Source organism: Coregonus lavaretus (assembly GCF_964263955.1).
Source record: "Coregonus lavaretus genome assembly, chromosome: 31".
Taxonomy (NCBI): domain Eukaryota; kingdom Metazoa; phylum Chordata; class Actinopteri; order Salmoniformes; family Salmonidae; genus Coregonus; species Coregonus lavaretus.
In genome coordinates this window covers 26,999,214-27,020,635 of record NC_140018.1, presented here as the reverse complement: position 1 = coordinate 27,020,635, position 21,422 = coordinate 26,999,214, and the positions used below count along the sequence as shown (strand labels likewise).

Sequence of the window (21,422 nt, the reverse complement as noted above, 5' to 3'; positions counted from 1 at the left end):
GACTTCAAACATGAGTTGGTTTCGGGGTCTTGTGTGTGTTCGCAAGTGGGAAGAGTTAGCCAAATTATACTGAACAAAAATATAAACGCAACATGCAACAATTTCAAAGATTTATTACAGTTCATATAAGGAAATCAGTCAATTGAAATAAATTCATTAGGCCATAATCTATCAATTTCACATGACTGGGAATACAAATACGCATCTGTTGGTCACAGATACCTTAAATAAAAACGGGCCTCAGGATCTCGTCACAGTATTTCTGTGCATTCAAATTGCCATTGATAAAATATAATTGTGTTCGTTGTCCGTAGCTTATGCCTGCCCATACCATAACCCCACCGCCACCATGGTGCACTCTGTTCACAACGTTGACATCAGCCAACCGCTCGCCCACACGACCGTACTGCCAAATTCTCTAAAACTACATTGGAGGCAGCTTATGGTAGAGAAATGAACATTCAATTCTCTGGCAACAGCTCTGGTGGACGTTCCTGCAGTCAGCATGTCAATTGCACGCTCCCGCAAAACTTGAGACATCTGTGGCATTGTGTTGTGTGACAAAACTGCACATTTTAAAGCTGCCTTTTATTGTCCCCAGGACAACGTGCACCTGTGTAATGACCATGCTGTTTATTCATCTTCTTGATATGCCACACCTGTCAGGGGGATGAATTATCTTTGCAAAGGAGAAATGCTCACTAATAAGGATTTAAACAAATTTGTGCAAAACATTTGAGAGAAATAAGCTTTTTGTGGGTATGGAACATTTCTGGGATTTTTTATTTGAGCTCATGAAACATGTGACCAACACTTTACATGTTGCATTTATATTTTTGTTCAGTGTCGCTAGAGAGATGATGTAACCTCCCTGGAGAAGTGAGTTGGTATGGCTCAATCCAGGTAGGAGGGTTACCAACTGGGGTGTATTCACTAGGAACCAAACAAACCAAATGGAAGTCAACAGAAGCAAACAGAACGGATTGAGGCGGGACCTACATGAATTTGTCCAATAGAAACTCCAGTTTTCTTTGCAAAACATTTTCCCATTAGAGTAAACGGTATCACAACTATTTGCTATGGTCTTGGTCTAAATAAATAAATGCACCCCTGGTATTTATGTCAGTCTGTTTACGTTCAGCACTAGAGGAAGGGGGCAGACTGCTAATAGTTACCTGCCTGCCTGCCATTACATGATAGGAGATTGTTAAGAGACATTCTCAGCTCAATGGTAAATAGCTGTAGTTCACTGTAAATAGTGTATTTATTTGCAGATACAGTATACTCAAGATGGACAAATATACATAACTTAATGAATAAAACATTTGTTTTTCTCCATTTAATCATGAAGTGTGATAGCTAAATATAACTGCATATAACAATCATAAACTGAGCTCTGATAAACAACCAAATGTAATCCTATAGCACAATTACATTTGTTGTCCAACTTAATTACTTACATCACCAGAAAAAAATATTAGTAGATTCAGTAGATTCATATTTTATTAAACCCATCACTTATTGTTCAGTGTATAAACATACTATTCCAGTACTTTTCACATACAGTGAGTAGAGGACACACTTTTAGTGTATCCTCTAATAGAAGAGAGAGAGAGAGAGGAGAATAGGAGAGAGGGAGAGGAGTGTGTTCCCACTGGACAGTGCATTACAGGTGACATTGAGGTCAGAGTCAGTCCCACTGGAGGAGAAGGCGACGAAGCCTGGTTGGTCAGTGCTGATCTGGCTGTTGAGCCAGGTCTGGTACTGGGACACTCTGGTGTACACTCCTGGGAAATTTGCTGCGGCACAGCCTCGTCCGAAACTCACAACGCCAGACTGGATCCAGACCAGACCCTGTTTGCTCACCATTGGCCCCCCGGAGTCTCCCTGTAGAGGGATAAATGTTACAAGTTAGTTTCATTTGACATTTAGTGATTTAGCAGACACTCTTATCCACAACGACTTACAGTAGTGAGTGCATACTTTTTTTCGTACTGGTCCCCTGTAGGAATCGAACCCACAACCCAGGTGAAATGCAAGATTTGACCAGGTTAATCATCAGGGTCAGTGAACAATGAAATTACCAGCAGAAGTTCTCATGAGTTTGGTTTATGATCATCTCTTATTTGTCATTAAATAATAGCTCTGCAAACTGCAGCTAAACTGCAGCTTTAGCTCTTCAACTACTTGGAATGAAACACAGCCATGCATCACCTGACAGGAATCCTTTCCTCCAGCCAGTAGACCAGCGCAGATCATGTTGTTTGTGATTGAACCCACTCCAGCATAGAGACAGTTACACTTCCTGTTCCCCACTACTGGCACATTCACCTCCCGTAGGGTCCCGGGTGAGGGCAGGGGCACTGAGGAGGAGAGACTATGAAATCAACTTTTACTGAAATACTGTTGTATACATTTCTGATCCTTTCTTGTCTGTTCCAACTGTATTGGTACAACATAAAAAATAAAAAAGGTGGATATACAATGGGGGAAAAAAGTATTTAGTCAGCCACCAATTGTGCAAGTTTTCCCACTTAAAAAGATGAGAGAGGCCTGTAATTTTCATCATAGGTACACGTCAACTATTACAGACAAATTGAGAATGTTTTTCTCCAGAAAATCACATTGTAGGATTTTTTATGAATTTATTTGCAAATTATGGTGGAAAATAAGTATTTGGTCACCTACAAACAAGCAAGATTTCTGGCTCTCACAGACCTGTAACTTCTTCTTTAAGAGGCTCCTCTGTCCTCCACTCGTTACCTGTATTAATGGCACCTGTTTGAACTTGTTATCAGTATGAAAGACACCTGTCCACAACCTCAAACAGTCACACTCCAAACTCCACTATGGCCAAGACCAAAGAGCTGTCAAAGGACACCAGAAACAAAATTGTAGACCTGCACCAGGCTGGGAAGACTGAATCTGCAATAGGTAAGCAGCTTGGTTTGAAGAAATCAACTGTGGGAGCAATTATTAGGAAATGGAAGACATACAAGACCACTGATAATCTCCCTCGATCTGGGGCTCCACGCAAGATCTCACCCCGTGGGGTCAAAATGATCACAAGAACGGTGAGCAAAAATCCCAGAACCACACGGGGGGACCTAGTGAATGACCTGCAGAGAGCTGGGACCAAAGTAACAAAGCCTACCATCAGTAACACACTACGCCGCCAGGGACTCAAATCCTGCAGTGCAAGACGTGTCCCCCTGCTTAAGCCAGTACATGTCCAGGCCCGTCTGAAGTTTGCTAGAGAGCATTTGGATGATCCAGAAGAGGATTGGGAGAATGTCATATGGTCAGATGAAACCAAAATATAACTTTTTGGTAAAAACTCAACTTGTCGTGTTTGGAGGACAAAGAATGCTGAGTTGCATCCAAAGAACATCATACCTACTGTGAAGCATGGGGGTGGAAACATCATGCTTTGGGGCTGTTTTTCTGCAAAGGGACCAGGACGCCTGATCCGTGTAAAGGAAAGAATGAATGGGGCCATGTATCGTGAGATTTTGAGTGAAAACCTCCTTCCATCAGCAAGGGCATTGAAGATGAAACGTGGCTAGGTCTTTCAGCATGACAATGATCCCAAACACAACGTCCGGGCAACGAAGGAGTGGCTTCGTAAGAAGCATTTCAAGGTTCTGGAGTGGCCTAGCCAGTCTCCAGATCTCAACCCCATAGAAAATCTTTGGAGGGAGTTGAAAGTCTGTGTTGCCCAGTGACAGCCCGAAAACATCACTGCTCTAGAGGAGATCTGCATGGAGGAATGGGTCAAAATACCAGCAACAGTGTGTGAAAACCTTGTGAAGATATACAGAAAATGTTTGACCTGTATCATTGCCAACAAAGGGTATATAACAAAGTATTGAGAAACTTTTGTTATTGACCAAATACTTATTTTCCACCATAATTTGCAAATACATTCATTAAAAATCCTACAATGTGATTTTCTGGATTTTTTTTCTCATTTTGTCTGTCATAGTTGACGTGTACATATGATGAAAATTAAAGGCCTCTCTCATCTTTTAAGTGGGAGAACTTGCACAATTGGTGGCTGACTAAATACTTTTTTCCCCCACTGTATGTACAGGCATATAAACGGTATGTATGGCTTGTCAATGCAAAGTCAGCGTCGGGACCATCAGATCTCACCATCACTATTGATATCGCCCCATCCGGTGACCCAGCTAGTAGTGCCAGTGTAGTAGGTGCTGCCCACTGCTGCCAGGCAGACCGGCTGGATGTAGTCAGTGAAGGTGACAGATGACGAGAGCTTCAGCAGACATATGTCATTGTTGCTGGTTGCACTGTTGTAGTTAGGGTGGCGGATGATCTGAGAGACCGTTCGGGTAACTTCATTGTAGTTGTTGCTTTGCTGATACTGCCGACCCAGGTAGACAAGCAGGCCGGATGTGCTGGTGCTGTGAATGAAGAGAGTTGAGACTAACTATTATTAATGTGATAATTAGACTATTAGTGTGCTTGCTGATGCCATTTACACAATTCTGTGATGTATTTTAGAGAGATAATGTCACCTCTCTGGAGTCATTACCACTGCTACAACTTATTTGACAACCATTAGTACTGTACTTTAAAACTAGTACAGTACAAACTAGCAAGCACATACAGGTAACTGCCAAAATAAAGGAAACACGTGTGTAAATGAGGGCTGAAAAGTATATTGAAAGCAGGTGCTTCCACACTGGTGTGGTTTTTGAGTTAATTAAGCAATTAACACCCCATCACCAGGGGTCGCGTTAATGCAGGATTTTGTATTTTTCACGCAGAAAATGAAAGATAAAACACATAAAATATATATTGTTGCATTTTGTAAACGTAGATCTAAAATGCTTGGAGCTTCAGTCAGGGTTCGCTCCAAATTATAAATGTAAAATGACTACTTTTGCGCTGCAGCTGCACTTCTCCACTCAGATTAAATATCTTTGCTCTTGTCATTGGATCACCAGACAGCGCTCTGACTGATGTGTAGGCTACTTTTCTCTGGTACTTTCCTCCGGTGTAGTTTTTCTACAGTAGCAACATAAAATACACAAAAATGTAGGCACGCATGACTGTAAGTCGCTTTGGATAAAAGCGTCTGCTAAATGGCATATTATTATTATTATAAAATGCAAGACTAACTTCAAGCAAAACATTAGGAAATGTAGCTGGCTACATTCTTTCTATGATAAACATCATAAATATTATGGCCATACATCGTATTTGGAAAAAAATACCTTGCTTTTTCATTGTAATTTACTTGTGTGGCTGTTAGCCAAATAGCGCTGCGCTTCTGTTGTCATCTGATGAAAACGATTTTCTGCCCAATGTGTTGCACTAATGTATTTTGTGTGAAGAAAAACTATAGTTGCATTCCCCTTATAACTTTATTGAAGCAAAAAAAACACTGATGACGTTCAATATAAACACAGGTTAAATGGTTTAAAACCTACATTTTGTGATGGTCTGTGTTTTTAAAATGTTGTTACTGTTTGTCCCTCTTGAGACGCTGTAGCAACAACATACAATAACACTTCCTCAAAATAGTCAGAATCAATCTAAGATAAATCAAGAAATCTGTAATTAATTATGAGGTTTTTGCAGAGGTCTTAGTCGCGCAATTTTACATCTAACTAAGATGTTTGGTGCAGTATTTCTCAAGGGAAAAAATTTGCATGAAAACTAGTTGTCTGTCGTTGGATGACAACACACACTTAATTGAAGAATCCCTACTGTTGACCAATCACCGACAAAGGAGCGTAGACTTCGCTTGCCTCAAGAAAAAAAATGGTGTACTTGAACAGCCAAAAAAACCTGTACGCTGTGTACGCTGCCGAACATCAAAATTAACAAAAACATCACAAAATGTTGTCATAATATATGTGCAAACTGTTTGACTAGGAAGCATACGGTAAGCTTCAAGGTCATGTATAAAAACGTCCAGTTGCACATTCTTTTGGCTACCATGGCTAGAAGTGGTTAGAAGTGACTTTGAAAGTGGTGTCTCAGAGGAGCATAGGGGGTTAAAAGTTGTGTTTGTGTGTGTGTCTCAGTTACCAGATCTCAACCCAATTGAACACTTATGGGAGATTCTGGAGCGGTGCCTGAGACAGCGCTTTCCACCACCATTATCAACAAAAAACCAAATGATGGAATTTCTCGTGGAATAATTGTGTCACATCCCTCCAAAAGAGTTCCAGACAGTTATAGAAACTATGCCAAGATGCATTGAAGCTGTTCTGGTGGCTCATGGTGGCCCAACACCCTATTAAAACATTTTATATTTTGAAGTTTCCTTTATTTTGGCAGTTACATGTACCTTTTATTTAGGAAATGTAATTTTCAATTTTTTTACTCAAGTAACTTTGTTTAATTGACAAATTACTAAAACACATTATACTTTGAATTAGTTCTCGAATTAAGTGATTAATACATGACTAAAATAGATAAATCAGTACATAGACAAATACAGCATATATAGATGTTACAATATGACGTTGACATAATATATGGGTTGGGGGATGGGTAAGGTTATGTGTTTCTACCTGGGGAAGCAGTGAGCGGCAGTCAGCACCCACTCTTTGTTGATAAGGGAGCCTCCACAAAAATGACTGTTGGATCTGTGCAGACTGGCCTGCCATGGCCATCTCCCTGGGACTGCAGCCTGACCCCCAACAATCTTTGTGTTGAGAGAAGCAATGCCACACACTGGAGAAGACAGAGGAGAGACAGCTCATGATTGAACAGATCAAGATACAATAGCTGATATGAAGCCTTACAGTTGTATGTAATAATAACAACGTACCATTTGCCTGTGAATGGCCACCTGGGGGAGAGAGAGTGGATTGGTGTTATAAAAGGTGTTTTCAGTTCCCAGGTTATAGTGCTTAAAGCACTATTCAAGCGTGAAAAAGTAAAAATAAAAGTTTACTTTGAAAAATACAATTTATTGAGTAATTTTTATAAGAGATTAACATTTTATGAATTGGAAGTAATTTTTTTATGTGAAAATAAATCTAAATGTAGCAATTCTAAGGATGCTGAAAAAGTTTAAATACATCAGGCTTAAAGAGACAAAGCGACTTACAGTCATGCGTGCATACATTTTTTTTTGTGTATGGGTGGTCCCGGGGATCGAACCCACTACCTTGGCGTTACAAGCGCCGTGCTCTACCAGCTGAGCTACAGAGGACCACAAAATATCTAAATATGTAAAATCGCTGACCTATCCCTTTAAGTAGCTGGAAATCTTATTGTTTGTGGCTCTACCAGAATAGAATGATGCCCTACATACAGTGCATTCGGATAGTATTCAGACCCTTTGACTTTTTCCACATTTTGTTACGTTACAGCCTTATTCTAAAATGGATTAAATGAAAAAGTTTCCTCATCAATCTACACACAATACCCCATAATGGTGTTTAGACATTTTTGCAATTTTCTAAAGAATAAAAAACAGGAATACCTTATTTACGTAAGTATTCAGACCCTTTGCTATGAGACTCAAAATTGAGCAGAGAACAAACTGGTTCCTCATTTCATCATGTCATTATGTCGTCGTCTGGAGTGGCAGGATGAAACAATAATCAATCAGGATTTTCTGCCGACCTCACAACTGACCACAACCCAGTCGTTAAATATTTTCCCCAATAGTATTTTGGAGATTCTTAGCTTGGATTTGAAATACCGCTTATTGTAATGTCTAATGCTAATTCAATTGAAATCAAATCAAATCAAGTGAAATTGTATTTGTCACATGCACCGAATACAACAAGTGTAGACCATACAGTGAAAAGCTTACTTACAAGCCCTTAACCAACAATGCAGTTTTAAGACAAATCAGTGTTAAATTAAAAATAAGATAAGTAAAAAAGAAAAAAAGAAACAGAAATAACAAATAATTAAAGAGCAGAAATAAAATAACAGTAGCGAGGCTATATACAGGGGGTACCGGTACAGAGCCAAAGTGCGGGGGCACAGGTTAGTCGAGGTAACTGAGGTAATATGTACATGTACAGTGGGGAAAAAAAGTATTTAGTCAGCCACCAATTGTGCAAGTTCTCCCACTTAAAAAGATGAGAGAGGCCTGTAATTTTCATCATAGGTACACGTCAACTATGACAGACAAATTGAGAATTTTTTTCTCCAGAAAATCACATTGTAGGATTTTTTATGAATTTATTTGCAAATTATGGTGGAAAATAAGTATTTGGTCACCTACAAACAAGCAAGATTTCTGGCTTTCACAGACCTGTAACTTCTTCTTTAAGAGGCTCCTCTGTCCTCCACTCGTTACCTGTATTAATGGCACCTGTTTGAACTTGTTATCAGTATAAAAGACACCTGTCCACAACCTCAAACAGTCACACTCCAAACTCCACTATGGCCAAGACCAAAGAGCTGTCAAAGGACACCAGAAACAAAATTGTAGACCTGCACCAGGCTGGGAAGACTGAATCTGCAATAGGTAAGCAGCTTGGTTTGAAGAAATCAACTGTGGGAGCAATTATTAGGAAATGGAAGACATACAAGACCACTGATAATCTCCCTCGATCTGGGGCTCCACGCAAGATCTCACCCCGTGAGGTCAAAATGATCACAAGAACGGTGAGCAAAAATCCCAGAACCACACGGGGGGACCTAGTGAATGACCTGCAGAGAGCTGGGACCAAAGTAACAAAGCCTACCATCAGTAACACACTACGCCGCCAGGGACTCAAATCCTGCAGTGCCAGACGTGTCCCCCTGCTTAAGCCAGTACATGTCCAGGCCCGTCTGAAGTTTGCTAGAGTGGATTTGGATGATCCAGAAGAGGATTGGGAGAATGTCATATGGTCAGATGAAACCAAAATAGAACTTTTTGGTAAAAACTCAACTCGTCGTGTTTGGAGGACAAAGAATGCCGAGTTGCATCCAAAGAACACCATACCTACTGTGAAGCATGGGGGTGGAAACATCATGCTTTGGGGCTGTTTTTCTGCAAAGGGACCAGGACGACTGATCCGTGTAAAGGAAAGAATGAATGGGGCCATGTATCGTGAGATTTTGAGTGAAAACCTCCTTCCATCAGCAAGGGCATTGAAGATGAAACATGGCTGGGTCTTTCAGCATGACAATGATCCCAAACACACCGCCCGGGCAACGAAGGAGTGGCTTCGTAAGAAGCATTTCAAGGTCCTGGAGTGGCCTAGCCAGTCTCCAGATCTCAACCCCATAGAAAATCTTTGGAGGGAGTTGCGCAGCGACAGCCCCAAAACATCACTGCTCTAGAGCAGATCTGCATGGAGGAATGGGCCAAAATACCAGCAACAGTGTGTAAAAACCTTGTGAAGATTTACAGAAAACGTTTGACCTGTGTCATTGCCAACAAAGGGTATATAACAAAGTATTGAGAAACTTTTGTTATTGACCAAATACTTATTTTCCACCATATTTTGCAAATAAATTCATTAAAAATCCTACAATGTGATTTTCTGGAGAAAAAAAATCTCATTTTGTCTGTCATAGTTGATGTGTACCTATGATGAAAATTGCAGGCCTCTCTCATCTTTTTAAGTGGGAGAACTTGCACAATTGGTGGCTGACTAAATACTTTTTTCCCCCACTGTAGGTAGAGTTAAAGTGACTATGCATAGATAATAAACAGAGAGTAGCAGCAGCGTAAAAGAGGGGGTGGGTGGGGTGGGACAATGCAAATAGTCTGGGTAGCCATTTGATTAGCTGTTAGCAAGCCTTTTGGACCTAGACTTGGTGCTTCGGTACGGCTTGCCGTGCTGTAGCAGAGGGAACATTCTTTGACTAGGGTGGCTGGAGTCTTTGACAATTTTTAGGGCCTTCCTCTGACACCGCCTGGTATAGAGGTCCTTGATGGCAGGAAGCTTGGCCCCAGTGATGTACTGGGCCTTACGCACTACCCTCTGTAGTGCCTTGCGGTCAGAGGCCGAGCAGTTGCCATACCAGGCAGTGATGCAAACAGTCAGGATGCTCTAGACAGTGCAGCTGTATAACTTTTTGAGGATCTGAGGTCCCATGCCAAATCTTTTCAGACTCCTGAGGGGGATTAGGCTTTGTCGTGCCCTCTTCAGGACTGTCTTGGTGTGTTTGGACCATGTTAGTTTGTTGGTGATGAGGACACCAAGGAACTTGAAGCTCTCAACCTGCTCCAGTACAGCCCCGTCAATGAGAATGGGGGCGTGCTCGGTCCTCCTTTTCCTGTAGTCCACAATCATATCCTTTGTCTTGATCACGTTGAGGGAGAGGTTGTTATCCTGGCACCACACGGCCAGGTCTCTGACCTCCTCCCTATTTGATCAGGCCTACCACTGTTGTGTCGTCGGCAAACTTAATGATGGTGTTGGCGTCGTGCCTGGCCATGCAGTCATAGGTGAACAGGGAGTTCAGGAGGGGACTGAGCATGCACCCCTCAGAGGCCCCCGTGTTGAAGATCAGCGTGGCAGATGTGTTGTTACCTACCCTTACCACCTGGGGGCGGCCCATCAGGAAGTCCAGGATCCAGTTGCAGAGGGAGCTGTTTAGTCCCAGGGTCCTTAGCTTAGTGATGAGCTTTGAGGGCACTATGGTGTTGAACGCTGAGCTGTAGTCAATGAATAGCATTCTCACGTAAGTGTTCCTTTTGTCCAGGTGGGAAAGGGCCGAGTGGAGTGCAATAGAGATTGCATCATCTGTGGATCTGTTGGGGAGGTATGCAAATTGGAGTGGGTCTAGGGTTTCTGGGATAATGGTATTGATGTGAGCCATGACCAGCCTTTCAAAGCACTTCATGGCTACAGTCATTTAGGCAGGTTACCTTAGTGTTCTTGGGCACAGGACTATGGTGGTCTGCTTGAAACATGTTGGTATTATAGACTCAGTCAGGAACAGGTTGAAAATGTCAGTGAAGACACTTGCCAGTTGGTCAGCGCATGCTCGGAGTACATGTCCTGGTAATCCGTCTGGCCCTGCGGCCTTGTGAATGTTGACCTGTTTAAAGGTCTTACTCACATCGGCTACGGAGAATGTGATCACACAGTCGTCCGGAACAGCTGATGCTCTCATGCATGCTTCAGTGTTGCTTTCCTCGAAGCGAGCATAGAAGTAATTTAGCTCGTCTGGTAGGCTCGTGTCACTGGGCAGCTCGCGGCTGTGCTTCCCTTCGTAGTCTGTAATAGTTTGCAAGCCCTGCCACATCCGATGAGCATCGGATGTAGTACAATTCAATCTTGGTCCTGTATTGACGCTTTGCCTGTTTGATGGGTCGTCGGAGGGCATAGCGGGATTTCTTATAAGCTCCTTGGAAGCTGCAGCTCTACCCTTTAGTTCAGTGTGGTTGTTGCCTGTAATCCATGGCTTCTGGTTGGGGTATGTACGTACGGTCACTGTGGGGACGACGTCATCAATGCACTTATTGATGAAGCCAGTGACTGATGTGGTTTGCTCCTCAATGCCATCGGAAAAATCCCGGAACATATTCCAGTCTGTGCTAGCAAAACAGTCCTGTAGCTTAGCATCTGCGTCATCTGACCACTTCTTTATTGACCATGTCACTGGTACTTCCTGCTTTAGTTTTTGCTTGTAAGCAGGAATCAGGAGGATAGAATTATGGTCAGATTTGCCAAATGGAGGGTGAGGGAGAGCTTTGTATGCGTCTCTGTGTGTGGAGTAAAGGTGGTCTAGAGTTTTTTTTCCTCTGGTTGCACATTTAACATGCTGGTAGAAATGAGGTAAAATTGATTTAAGTTTCACTGCATTAAAGTCCCCGGCCACTAGGAGCGCCGCCTCTGGATGAGCATTTTCCTGTTTGCTTATGGCCTTATACAGCTCATTGAGTGCGGTCTTAGTGCCAGCATTGGTTTGTGGTGGTAAATAGACAGCTACGAAAAATATAGACGAAAACTGTCTTGGTAAATCGTAGTCTACAGCTTATCATGAGATACTCTACCTCAGGCGAGCAATGCCTGGAGACTTCCTTAATATTAGATTTCGTGCACCAGCTGTTGTTTACAAATATACACAGACCGCCACCACTTGTCTTACAGGAGGCTACTGTTCTATTTTGCCGATGCGGCGTAAACCCCGCCAGCTGCATGTTATCCATGTCGTCGTTCAACCACGACTCTGTGAAACATAAGATATTACAGTTTTTAATGTCCCGTTGGTAGGATATTCGTGATTGTAGCTCGTCTATTTTGTTATCCAATAATTGTACGTTGGCTAATAGGACTGATGGTAGAGGCAGATTACCCACTCACCGTCGGTTACTTACAAGGCACCCCGACCTACGTCCCTGATATCTCCGTCTATTTCTTCTGCGAATGATGGGGATTTGGGTCTTGTCGGGTGCCTGAAGTAAATCCTTCGCTTCCGACTCGTTAAAGAAAAAATATTCGTCCAGTACGAGGTGAGTAATCGCTGTCCTGATATCAAGAAGGTCATAAGAGATGGTGGCATAAATATTATGTACAAAATAAGTTACAAATAATGCCAAAAAACACACACAATAGCACAATTGGTTAGGAGCCCATAAAACGGCAGCCATCTCCTCCGGCACCATTCTAACACAATATTAGGCATAATTACTGTCCTACACACAGGTAGAGCTGTGAGGCAAACATGTGACTTATTTTATACTAATATAACTGCTCAGAGAAAAATATTTTGTTTAATCTCTATGGGATCGGTGTCCCGTATACGGGACGGTGAGCTAACGTGCGCTAATGTGATTAGCATGACTGTTGTAAGTAACAGCAAACCTTCTAGGACATAGACATGTCTTATGTGGGCAGAAAGCTTAAAGTATTGTTAATCTAACTGCACTGTCCATTTTACAGTAGCTATGACAGTGAAAAAATACTATGCTATTGTTTGAGGAGAGTGCACAACAAAAAAAAACATATCACGGCAACTGGTTTGATATGTTCACCTCTGAAGGTAAATAATGTACTTGCATAGTTTTGTTTGATAAAATCCATAAGCCATCTAGATATGTGAAGGTTAGTGTATAAGCTAATGATCCATCATGTATGACATTCCTGGGAGTGTGTAAACTTACATTTTGTATTACCATATCATTTTTGTATGTTCTCTATAGTTATGTACTTGAACATTTATCAATTGACCAATTCGGCACATTTGGGCAGATTTCATACAAAATAGCTTCCATCTAGTGGACAAAATCTAAACTGCATTTAAATGCATGTTTTTTTGTTTGTATTATCTTTTACCAGATCTGATGTGTTATATTCTCCTACATTAATTTCACATTTCTACAAACTTCAAAGTGTTCAAATGGTATCAAGAATATGCATATCCTTGCTTCAGGTCCTGAGCTACAGGTAGTTAGATTTGGGTATGTCATTTTAGGCGAAAATTGAAAAAAGGGTCCGATCCTTAAGAGGTTAACAAGTAATATTATTTATCTCAAAAAGGTAAGGGGTCAAAATTATTGGCACCCCTATTTTCAATACCTTTCAATACCTAATCTTGCGAATATAACGGCACTGATTCTCTTTCTAAAATGTTTTATGAGATTGGAGAACAGATTGGGAGGGATCTTAGCCCATTCCTCCACACAGAATCTTTCCAGATCTTTGATATCCTTCGTCTTTACTTATGGACTACCTTCTTCAATTCAAACCACAGGTTTTCAATGGGGTTCAAGTCCAGAGACTGAGATGGCCATTGCTAAATGTTGACTTTGTGGTCAATTAAAAAAAAAAATCTGGATTTTGACGCATGCTTGGGTTATTGTTGGAAGAGGCAAACAGGTTCTTGGCTAAAATGTCCTTATACTTGGTGAAGTTCAAAATCCACAACCATATTTTACAGTAGGTATGAGGTGGTTTTCTGCATACGCTTCCGTTTTTCAAAGCCAAACAAACAACATCTCTTTATCTTAGCAATTGTATTAGTATAACATCATATAATTGTATAAATGTTTTGCATGCAATATAGCTCTTTTTGTCTTTGTCACGCCCTAACCTTGAGAGTCCTGTTATGCTCTAGTTAGTTTTGGTCAGGGTGTGAATGCTAAAGATATTTATGTGTATGTTAGAATCTAGATTATAGATATCTATGTTTGGCCGGGTGTGGTTCACAATCAGAGGCAGCTGTCGCTCGTTGTCTCTGATTGGGAATCATACTTAGGTAGCCTGTTTGCCTACCTTTAGTTGTGGGATCTTGTTTCTGTTTGGCTTTTTTATGTGTAGCCCATACAACTTCACGTTTCGTTGCGTTTGTTGTTTTGCTGTGTGTTTACTCTGAGTGAATAAACATGTATGCATTCTACGCTGCACCTTGGTCTGACCCGTCTCTCAACGATCGTGTCTTATTTATTTTAGTATTTTTTGCTGATCTTTATCAAGGGTGCCAATAATTTCGGACCTCTCTCTCTCTCTTTCTCTCTCTCTATATATCTCTCTCTATATATATATATATATATATATATATATATATATATATATATACAGACACAGTGCATTCAGGAAGTATTTTTCCACATTTTGTTACATTACAGCCTTATTCTGAAATTGACAATATTTTTAAAAAAATTTAATCCATCTACACACAATACCCCATAATGACATACACATCTATTTAAAAATAAAAATACAGAAATACCTTATTTACATAAGTATTCAGACCTTTTGCTATGAGACTCGAAATTGAGCTCAGGTGCATGCTGTTTCCATTGATCATCCTTGAGATGTTTCTACAACTTGATTGGAGTCCACCTGTGGTAAATTCAATTGATTGGACAGGATTTGGAAAGGCACACACCTGTCTATATAAGGTCTCACAGTTGACAGTGCATGTCAGAGCAAAAACCAAGCCATGAGGTCGAAGGAATTGTCCGTAGAGCTCTGAGACAGGATTGTGTCGAGGCACAGATCAGGGGAAGGGTACCAAAAAATGTCTGCAGCGTTGAAAGTCCCCAAGAACACAGTGGCCTCCATCATTCTTCAATGGAAGAAGTTTGGAACCACCAAGACTCTTCCTAGAGCTGGCCGCCCGGCCAAACTGAGCAGTCGGGGGAGAAGGGCCTTGGTCAGGGAGGTGACCAAGAACCCGCTGGTCACTCTGACAGAGCTCCAGAGTTCGTCTGTGGAGATGGGAGAACCTTCCAGAAGGACAACCATCTCTGCAGCACTCCACCAATCAGGCCTTTATGGTAGAGTGGACAGACAGAAGCCACTCCTCAGTAAAAGGCATATGACAGCCCGCTTGGAGTTTGCCAAAAGGCACCTAAAGAACTCTCAGACCATGAGAAACAAGATTCTCTGGTCTAATGAAACCAAGATTGAACTATTTGGCCTGAATGCCAAGCGTCACGTCTGGAGGAAACCTGGCACAATCCCTACAGTGAAGCATGGTGGTGGCAGCATCATGCTGTGGCAGGGACTGGGAGACTAGTCAGGATCGAGGGAAAGATGAATGGAGCAAAGTACAGAGAGATCCTTGATGAAAACCTGCTCCAGAGCGCTCAGGACCTCAGACTGGGGCGAGGTCAAAGACCCTAAGCACACAGCCAAGACAACGCAGGAGTGACTTCGGGACAAGTCTCTGAATGTCTTTGAGGGGCTCAGCCAGAGCCCGGACTTGAACCCGATCGAACATCTCTGGAGAGACCTGATAATAACTGTGCAGCGACGCTCCCCATCCAACCTGACAGAGCTTGAGAGGATCTGCAGAGAAGAATGGAAAAAACTCCCCAAATACAGGTGTGCCAAGCTTGTAGCGTCATACCAAAGAAGACTTAAGGCTGTAATCGCTGCCAAAGGTGCTTCAACAAAGTACTGAGTAAAGGGTCTGAATACTTATGTAAATCTGATATTTCAGCAACAATGTCGAAAAACATGTTTTTGCTTTGTCATTATGGGATATTGTGTGTATACTGATGAGGGGAAGAAAACATTTAATCCATTTTAGATTAAGGCTGTAACGTATAAAAATGTGGAAAAAGTCAAAGGGTCTGAATACTTTCCGAATGCACTGTATATATATACACTGAACAAAAAATATAAACGCAACATGTAAAGTGGTCGCATATTTCATGAGCTGAAATAAAAGATCCCAGACATTTTCACAAAAAGCTAATTTTTCTCAAATTTGGTTAACAAATGTATTTACATCCCTGTAAGTGAGCATTTCTCCTTTGCCAGGATAATCCATCCAGCTGACAGGTGTGGGATATCAAGAAGCTGATTAAACAGCATGTTCATTACACAGTTGCACCTTGTGCTGGGGACAATAAAAGGCTACGCTAAAATGTGCAGTTTTGTCACACAACACAATGCCACAGATGTCTCAAGTTTTGAGGGAGTGTCCAATTGGAATGCTGACTGCAGGAATGTCCACCAGACCTGTTCCCAGAGATTTGAATGTTCAAGCCGCCTCCAACGTCATTTTAGAGAATTTGGCAGTACGTCCAACCGGCCTCACAACCTCAGACCACGTGTAACCACGCCAGCCCAGGACCTCCACATCCGGCTTCTTCACATGCAGGATCGTCTGAGACCAGCCACCCGGACAGTTGATGAAACTGAGGAGTAGTTATGTCTGTAATATTCTCATTCTGATTGGCTGGGCCTAGCTCCCCAGTGGCTGTGCCCCTGCCCAGTCATGTAAAATCCATAGATTAGTGGCTAATGAATTTATTTCAATTGACTGATTTCCTTACATGAACTGTAACTCAATAAAATTGTTGCAATTGTTGCATGTTGCGTTTATATTTTTGTGCAGTATAAGTATTCGTAGTGGTCACACCAAATACTGACTTGTTTTCTGATCCACGCCCCTACCTTAAAAAATATATATATCTGTGACCAACAGATGCACATCTGTATTCCCAGTCATGTGAAATCCATAGATTATGGCCTAATGAATTTATTGTAATTGACTGATTTCCTTACATGAACTGTAACTGAGTAAAATCTTTGAAATTGTTGCATGTTGTGTTTATATTTTTGTTCAGTGTACATACACACATACATACACTGGATATATAGAATGTCACATAAACAGACCACTAGGCAAGAATATACTTGACTCACTAGGTGAAACTTGAGTATTAACATAATGCTTATAGGGTTTCTGTAATACCAACCACTTTGTTTATACACCATTCAGTGCCGGTCATAGGATGTCTTTCTAAGGGCAAAAATAGGATTGGCATTTATATTATATTCTCAGTCTCATTGTCTTAAAATCTAAACCAACGGTATCACTGTGTAAAGTGGGTGAAACTCAACAGTGAACAACATGAATGTGGTCTGGGTTAGACTAGCCTATTGTTGTATTTTAATAATAAGAAGTAGATATAATGGTAGTTTGAGTGAGAATCTTTGATTTAGTCAGTGTGGAAACCACTAAAACCAAAAATACATCTGTAATATCACTTGGGACAGTCCTGTGAAGAATGTTTTGAATATCATATTAATTATCTATTAAAGTGGTGTCATGTGCAAGACTTGTATTACACTGAAAGATTCAGTGTAATAATGATTACATCATTTCAATAGACATGTATAATTTCAATTACTAATCATAGATAAATTCATCTTCCTAAATACTCACTATTTTTATTTAATTTTTTTATTCAAAATGAGGCAGTAATCATTACCAAAGCAAATATAAACACAGTCCAAAATAAATAGTGGTCCTGTAATATACTATCAAACATATCAACCGTTTTAATCCTCTTCATACACAAAATATTCTTAGGCAGTCTTTTTAATGAAATCTTTAACTTTCCTTTATTGATTTGGGAAAGAACCCAATCTCGGTCTATCTAGTAATCTAGTCAAACTGTGAAATTATTTACTTGGAAAAGTACAGTACTTCATAGTAAAGTGTAAACTTTGTGAGTTTTCTCTAAATGTATTAAAGTAATTCAAAGTGGACTGCTAGTTGTCTATAATAATAATAATTCCCTCTTACCTTTTCCCATGCAGGTCAACGCTACTATAACAGCATACAATGCCCTACACGAGTCCATCCTATCAGCTGTTAAGGCTCTGTGTGTGTCCTGTCTTTAAAATACTTTTGGTTGAAGGAGGAGGTGTGTACCACAGGAGGTTGGTGGCACCTTAATTGAGGAGTACGGGCTTGTGGTAATGGCTGAAGCGGAATAGGTGGAATTGGATCCAGCATATTCCATTACCGCCGTTCCGGACATTATTATGAGCCGTCCTCCCCTCAGCAGCCTCCTGTGGTATGTATGTAGGTAGGTATAAAGCTTGTATTGTTGAGTCAGTCAGGGTGTGACACTTGCCTCATGAAACATGTAATTGTCCCTCTCTCTCTCGCTCTCTCTCACTCTTCCTCTGTGTGTGTGTCCTACCCTACCTTGCCTCATTTAGCACTCTTAATTTTCCGCTGGAGTATAAATTATTCTCAATTAAATTAAAATCATGCATTCATCCTTACAGTTAAAGAGTATACATACATACACACACACACACACACACACACACACACACACACACACACTTTAAACCCCCTATGCCCCTTTGAGACCACTATTTCAAAGTCACTGCGATTTCTTCTTCTATCCATTGTAGCCAAAATAATGGTTAACCGGGCATTTTTATACAGGACCCTAACCATGATGGGATGTTATTAGCTTAATTAACTCAGAAAACCACACATGTGTGGAAGCACCTGCTCTCACTCACACACTCTTGTCCTACCTCATAGCTTTGATGTTGGTGTCATGTCAACTAGAGCGACTTGTTTTAGAGGTAGTGCCCCCTCCTATCTATCTATCCTTAGAGAGACCTATTTTAGAGACAGTGCTGCCCTCCTCGGGGGCAGACCAGGAGAGTCCTGGACCAACCTAATCCAGCAGACCTATAAATTCAAAACAGAGTTCCTTAGAATACTTTTAAGTACAACCTTCTTTCCATGCTTGCTTGCTTCCACTCTGGTTTCCTTTCTTCCTTTTTTGAGATAAACACTGATCTATGGATGATTGGATGTGTGCAGGCAAGGCCTTCACCCTTTTGGTTTTCACCAAATCCAACCTTTTGAAATCGGTGAATAGGGAGGAAGGAAAGCAGGTTGCTTTTATTTGAACGATATCCCAGGTTTAACACATCACGCTGTTAAGATGGAGGTAGAAATTTAACCAATTTCAATCTTCAGGTTAACAGCTGCTTTACTGGGTACACATACATGTTTCAAGCTGACCTCCATTGTCCCTGTTCCCAGGAACTCCAAGGTAACCTGCCTAAATGACTATCGTCCCGTAGCACTCACATTTGTAATCATGAAGTGCTTCGAAAGGCTGGTCATGGCACACATCAACACCATCATCCCAGACACACTCCAATTCGCATCCCGCCCCAACAGAGCCACAGATGACGCAATCTCAATTGCACTTCATGGCTCTCTGCCACCTGGACAAGAGGAATACCTACTGTATGTGAGACTGCTGTTCATTGACTACAGCTCAGTGTTCAACACCATAATCCCCCCCAAGCTCGGGACCCTGGGACTGAACACCACCCTCTGCAACTAAATCCTGGACTTCTTGATAGGCTGCCCCAGGTGGTAAGGGTAGGCAACAACACCACCACACTGAACCTCAACACGGGGGCCCCTCAGGGGTGTGTGCTTAGTCCTGCAATATTCAAAGAAAGATGTTTCCATTTAATCATCAAGTGTGATGGCTAAACAAATAGGCATTTAACAATCATATGAACTGAGCTCTGAAAAACAACCAAATGTAATCCTGTAGCATTACAAATTGACATTTGCTCTCCAACTTAATTATTTACATCACAAGAACACATCTATCAGTAGATTCATATTTACATTGAATTAAAACACACTTATTGTACATTTCTGATCTTTTGTGGTCTGCTCCAACTGTTTTGGTACAAACTGAATGGGCAAAAAGGTGTTACATGTACTCTACCAGTCAAAAGTTTGGACACACCTAATCATTCAAGGGGTTTTCTTTCTTTCTTTTTTCTTTTTTACATTGTAGAATAGTGAAGACATCAAAACTATGAAATAACACATATGGAATCATGTAGTCTCCAAAAAAGTGTTAAACAAATAAAAATATATTTCATATTTGAGATTCTTCAAATAGCCACCCTTCGGCTTTTTTTTTATTTTTAGTCATTTTTTAGCAGACGCTCTTATCCAGAGCAACTTATAGGAGCAAATATGGTTAAGTGCCTTGCTCAAGGGCACATCGACAGATTTTTCACCTAGTCAGCTTGGGGATTAGAACCAGCGACCTTTCGGTTACTGGCACAACGCTCTTAACCACTAAGCTACCTGCCGCCCCTTGACGGCAGCTTTGCACACTCTTGGCATTCTCTCAACCAGCTTCATGAGGTAGTCACCTGGAATGCATTTAAATTAACAGGTGTTCCTTCTTAAAAGTTAATTTATTTCCATCTTAATACATTTGAGCCAATCAGTTGTGTTGTGACAAGGTGGGGGGGGGGGGGGGGGGGGGGGGGGTATACAGAATATTGCACTATTTGGTAAAATACCAATTCCATATTATGGCAAGAACAGCTCAAATAATTGCGCGAATAATTGCGCGAAGAAACATGAGCAATGTAAATTTGTCCTTTGGTCTGGAGTCCATATTGGAGATTTTTGGTTCCAACTGCCGTGTCTTTGTGAGACGCGATGTGGGTGAACGGATTATCTCCACATGTGTATTTCCCACCGTAAAGCATGGAGGAGGAGTTTTTATGGTGTGGGGGTGCTTTGCTGTTGACACTGTCAGTGATTTATTTAGAATTCAAGGCACACTTAAATAGCATGGCTACCACAGCATTCTGCAGCGATACGCCATCCCATCTGGTTTGGGCTTAGTGGGACTATCATTTGTTTTTCAACATGACAATGACCCAACACACCTCCAGACTGTGTAAGGGCTATTTGACCAGAAGGAGAGTGATGGAGTGCTGCATCAGATGACCTGGCCTCCACAATCCCCTGACCTCAACCCAATTGAGATGGTTTGGGATGAGTTGGACCGCAGAGTGAAGGAAAAGCTGCCAACAAGTGCTCAGCATATGTGGGAACTCCTTCAAGACTGTTGGAAAAGCTATCCAGTTGAAGCTGGTTGACAGAATGCCAAGTGAGTGCAAAGCTGTCATCAAGGCAAAGGGTGGCTATTTGAAGAATTTCAAATATAAAATATATTTTGATTTGTTTAACACTTTTTTGGTTACTACATGATTTCATATGTGTTATTTCATAGTTTTGATGTCTTCACTATTATTCTACAATGTAGAAAATCGTAAAAATAAAGAAAAACCCTGGAATGAGTAGGTGTGTCCAAACTTTTGACTGGTACTGTATATAAATGGTATGTATGGATTGTCAATGCAAAGTCAGCGTCGGGACCATCAGATCTCACCATCACTATTGATATCGCCCCATCCGGTGAC

General features: G+C 41.3%; 1 protein-coding gene across 1 annotated transcript; it reads right to left on the bottom strand.

Annotated features, from left to right (window-relative positions):
- Nucleotides 1–755: 755 nt before the first annotated feature.
- On the bottom strand, nucleotides 756–18,231 carry LOC311106600 (serine protease 27-like). The gene is made up of 6 exons (XM_084148980.1): nucleotides 17,938–18,231; nucleotides 6,809–6,829; nucleotides 6,549–6,711; nucleotides 4,156–4,424; nucleotides 2,215–2,363; nucleotides 756–1,887 (listed from the first exon to the last, which is right to left on the bottom strand). The coding sequence occupies exons 1-6, from the start codon at nucleotides 17,993–17,995 to the stop codon at nucleotides 1,597–1,599; spliced, it is 951 nt and encodes a 316-aa protein (XP_084005106.1). The 5' UTR covers nucleotides 17,996–18,231; the 3' UTR covers nucleotides 756–1,596.
- Between the last annotated feature and the right edge of the window lie 3,191 nt (nucleotides 18,232–21,422).

Excerpts from the sequence above, each read along its gene's own strand:
- LOC311106600 (XM_084148980.1), bottom strand. The coding sequence starts at position 17,995 with ATGGACTCGTGTAGGGCATTGTATGCTGTTATAGTAGCGTTGACCTGC. Across the intron at positions 6,830-17,937 it reads GTTGACCTGCATGGGAAAAG|GTGGCCATTCACAGGCAAAT; the intron begins GTAAGAGGGAAT and ends TCTCTCCCCCAG. Across the intron at positions 6,712-6,808 it reads TGGCCATTCACAGGCAAATG|TGTGTGGCATTGCTTCTCTC; the intron begins GTACGTTGTTAT and ends TGTCTTCTCCAG.